Source organism: Anomaloglossus baeobatrachus, chromosome 8 (genome assembly GCF_048569485.1).
Source record: "Anomaloglossus baeobatrachus isolate aAnoBae1 chromosome 8, aAnoBae1.hap1, whole genome shotgun sequence".
Classification (NCBI taxonomy): Eukaryota; Metazoa; Chordata; class Amphibia; order Anura; family Aromobatidae; genus Anomaloglossus; species Anomaloglossus baeobatrachus.
Genome location: NC_134360.1, coordinates 12,837,759 through 12,841,291, shown reverse-complemented (window position 1 = coordinate 12,841,291; position 3,533 = coordinate 12,837,759). Strand labels below are relative to the sequence as shown.

Sequence of the window (3,533 nt, the reverse complement as noted above, 5' to 3'; positions counted from 1 at the left end):
CCTCTTAAATTTGTAGCATCCATTTGATTAACTATGCTAACTGCGTGATTTTTATACATTTTTAAAATTAGATCCTAAAATAAGAATCATTTCATTTTATTGGCTTCTTCAATTTCTACAATGAATATTATGAATAATGATTTATATAAGTTTTGTTGCACAATTTCTCCAATGTTGTGAATTCCCATTGGCTGCAATGAGCAATGATCTCATAACCAGGTTTCCAGTGACATCATAGAACGTAGAATGTTAGGATCATGAATGTTCCATCAAATTAGACATTAGCTTTGTGAAGAAAACCTGTGAAGATGTCTTCAGGATTTTCTGCAAGTAACACCATGGACATTACACCAAAAAGTCTGAATAGTGATGATCAGGAAGACCTGATCGCGGAGAGTACACGTCTAAAAAATGAAAACGCAGAACTGCGCCGAATCATGGGGCTAATGCAGGAGAACGTGGAGCTTAGATATGTTTTAAAAGACCATGAAAAGTCAGTTCAAACCAGGATACAGAAGAAAGACCACAAGGGTAAGCCTGGGATTACACATATAGATTTCCCCCAAATTAAAAATTGTAGAGTAATATTTGATGTTTCCTAAAAGAATTGATGAAATGGCCACACATTGACATTAAGGTTAATTCATTAAATTCTTTAATAATAATAATAATAATAATAATAATAATAATAGACATTAATTCATGAAAGCGATGTAGGATCTGCCCTATGCGGGTGTCCATGTATAATGACATATCCCTCGTACAGTTACATTATGGTTTGGCTCATAAATCCAACCATTGAGCTAGAAGAAATCAGAATGATGGGAATTAAAATGTAGAACTTTCTCAATTAAACTTTCCAGAATGCTCCATAAAATGAGGTTGTTGTGACCTACTATTAATATTATAGATTAATATATATATATTTATTTTTCATATTCTAGACAGGAAACAGCCACATGGATCCAACTATGAATGTAAGTTGTGTTTCCTACACTGTTATTTTCTTAATATGTGGTGTTTAGATTACTAAATAGTTAAGAACATTTTTCAAATTAACATTAGGCTTATACCTATGTCTGGTTACTAGAAACGTTTCGTACAATGCTCATAGGGAGCCACCACAAACCCATGTAGCAAGACGTTTTACTCTTCATGATGTAGGCATTTATAAAGAAACCTCAAATGTTGAACCAGACCTTAGTAATTTAGGATTTATGGAATCGTCCAAGGCAAAGGAACCTTTAAGAAGGGGACCTTGCTCTGGCACAGAGTAGACTATATACAAAGCAATGTACATAGAGTAAAGGCACTCCATGTCACCAGTGGACCAGGAGTGCACCCTACATGAGGGCCAGGGGAGACCATTCCTCCAGGATATGAACATTGATGTATGGGAACAATTTTTTTTACTATTCCAGATATCAAAGAGAGTAAACAAAAGATGGACTCCTACCCTCCTGTAGGTGAGTAGTTGGATATTACCATTAGCCGACCAATTCTCCGAGCTCATGGTGCAGTTTCAATTGCATTGCTTTTATTACGTATGCAGACCCTAAAAAAGTGATGAAATGTCAGCGCATTGTCGGAGAGATGGCCTTTCAGCTGGACCGCCGGATTCTGTGTGCCATCTTTCTGGAGCAACATCGACTGTATGGATACCGAGTACCATACATAAAGGAGAAGATTTTACAGGTGAGAAACCTCAATTACTATTATTAAACTGTTTATTTTAATAAATGGAGGGGTTTGTCAATGTGCGAGTTCTAGACAGCTTGTACCAACAATGTTACAGAATGTAATATAATGCTTGTTCTTAAAAAACATTACATCCACCAATGGAATTGATAAGAAATATCAAGGGAATGTTGTAAAAAACAATAAATAGTAAACCTACTCATTAACTCCATCCACAATCCCAGCACCAGCTCTATGAAGGTCCCTGCTGGTCTTTTTCCTGCCATTTATGTGATTGTTCACAAGGAAATCACTAATTTCTGCGTAAATGCGAATATGTATGACAGTGATTATTTGCAGTGGTCTTGTAGTCATGATGTTCTATTTCATGTTCGCAGGTGACCACTTGTCCACTGACCGGCAAAGTGGACGAGAACTCAAGGTCCGACTTGTACCGGCGCTACAATCAAACGATGAGTCAGCTGAAGAAATTGGGCTATTGCCCCGAAGTCCACGGCCATGTTACGGAATACCTAGTCAACACATATGGGATCATAAAGGACAAACAAGCCGGAATCGATGACCTTTCCTCCTTTAATGACCCAGAATACCTGAGCAAGATGGTACTGGAGTGCATGCCATGTGATAAGACAAGTGACATCCTAATAATCCACAAGTGTCTGGCATATTTTGCCAAGGAGGACGGAAAGTCCTTGTTCACTTGATAATTACAAGGTTCCCTTTCACATGCATGAGCCAACCACAAATAAATACCATCTGAATAATGAGTCTTGTTCATTGACTTCTTTCTGCTGATTTATATTGGTTGTTATTTGGGCTTTACGATCAGTTGATCTAATTCTTCCTTAGATCGAAAAAAGAGATGTGCGGGAGAGCAGAACTAGTAAACATGATATACAAGAGACTTGACTTTGGTTAGACACCACTTTTGTATGTACAAATCCCTAAAATAATGTCACCTTAGAGAGCAGTAGCTATAGGAGGCACATACAGTTAGGTCCAGAAATATTTGGACAGTGACACAATTTTGGCGAGTTGGGCTCTGCATGCCACCACATTGGATTTGAAATGAAACCTCTACAACAGAATTCAAGTGCAGATTGTAACGTTTAATTTGAAGGTTTGAACAAAAATATCTGATAGAAATTGTAGGAATTGTCACATTTCTTTACAAACACTCCACATTTTAGGAGGTCAAAAGTAATTGGACAAATAAACCAAACCCAAACAAAATATTTTTATTTTCAATATTTTGTTGCGAATCCTTTGGAGGCAATCACTGCCTTAAGTCTGGAACCCATGGACATCACCAAACGCTGGGTTTGCTCCTTCTTAATGCTTTGCCAGGCCTTTACAGCCGCAGCCTTCAGGTCTTGCTTGTTTGTGGGTCTTTCCGTCTTAAGTCTGGATTTGAGCAAGTGAAATGCATGCTCAATTGGGTTAAGATCTGGTGATTGACTTGGCCATTGCAGAATGTTCCACTTTTTTGCACTCATGAACTGCTGGGTAGCTTTGGCTGTATGCTTGGGGTCATTGTCCATCTGTACTATGAAGCGCCGTCCGATCAACTTTGCGGCATTTGGCTGAATCTGGGCTGAAAGTATATCCCGGTACACTTCAGAATTCATCCGGCTACTCTTGTCTGCTGTTATGTCATCAATAAACACAAGTGACCCAGTGCCATTGAAAGCCATGCATGCCCATGCCATCACGTTGCCTCCACCATGTTTTACAGAGGATGTGGTGTGCCTTGGATCATGTGCCGTTCCCTTTCTTCTCCAAACTTTTTTCTTCCCATCATTCTGGTACAGGTTGATCTTTGTCTCATCTGTCCA

At 38.6% G+C, this 3,533-nt stretch overlaps 1 protein-coding gene across 1 annotated transcript; it reads left to right on the top strand.

Moving 5' to 3' along the window:
* Positions 1 to 277: 277 nt before the first annotated feature.
* On the top strand, positions 278 to 2,451 carry LOC142249064 (speriolin-like protein). The gene is made up of 5 exons (XM_075320648.1): positions 278 to 531; positions 945 to 977; positions 1,422 to 1,466; positions 1,553 to 1,695; positions 2,076 to 2,451. Exons 1-5 carry the CDS (start codon positions 309 to 311, stop codon positions 2,400 to 2,402), a joined length of 771 nt encoding a protein of 256 aa, XP_075176763.1. The 5' UTR covers positions 278 to 308; the 3' UTR covers positions 2,403 to 2,451.
* Positions 2,452 to 3,533: the final 1,082 nt, after the last annotated feature.

What these genes read in the sequence shown, in the direction of transcription:
- LOC142249064 (XM_075320648.1), top strand. Translation starts at nt 309, where the DNA reads ATGTCTTCAGGATTTTCTGCAAGTAACACCATGGACATTACACCAAAA. An exon ending in ACAGAAGAAAGACCACAAGG is followed by an intron (nt 532 to 944) that starts GTAAGCCTGGGA and finishes TTCATATTCTAG; the next exon opens with ACAGGAAACAGCCACATGGA. An exon ending in GGACTCCTACCCTCCTGTAG is followed by an intron (nt 1,467 to 1,552) that starts GTGAGTAGTTGG and finishes TTACGTATGCAG; the next exon opens with ACCCTAAAAAAGTGATGAAA.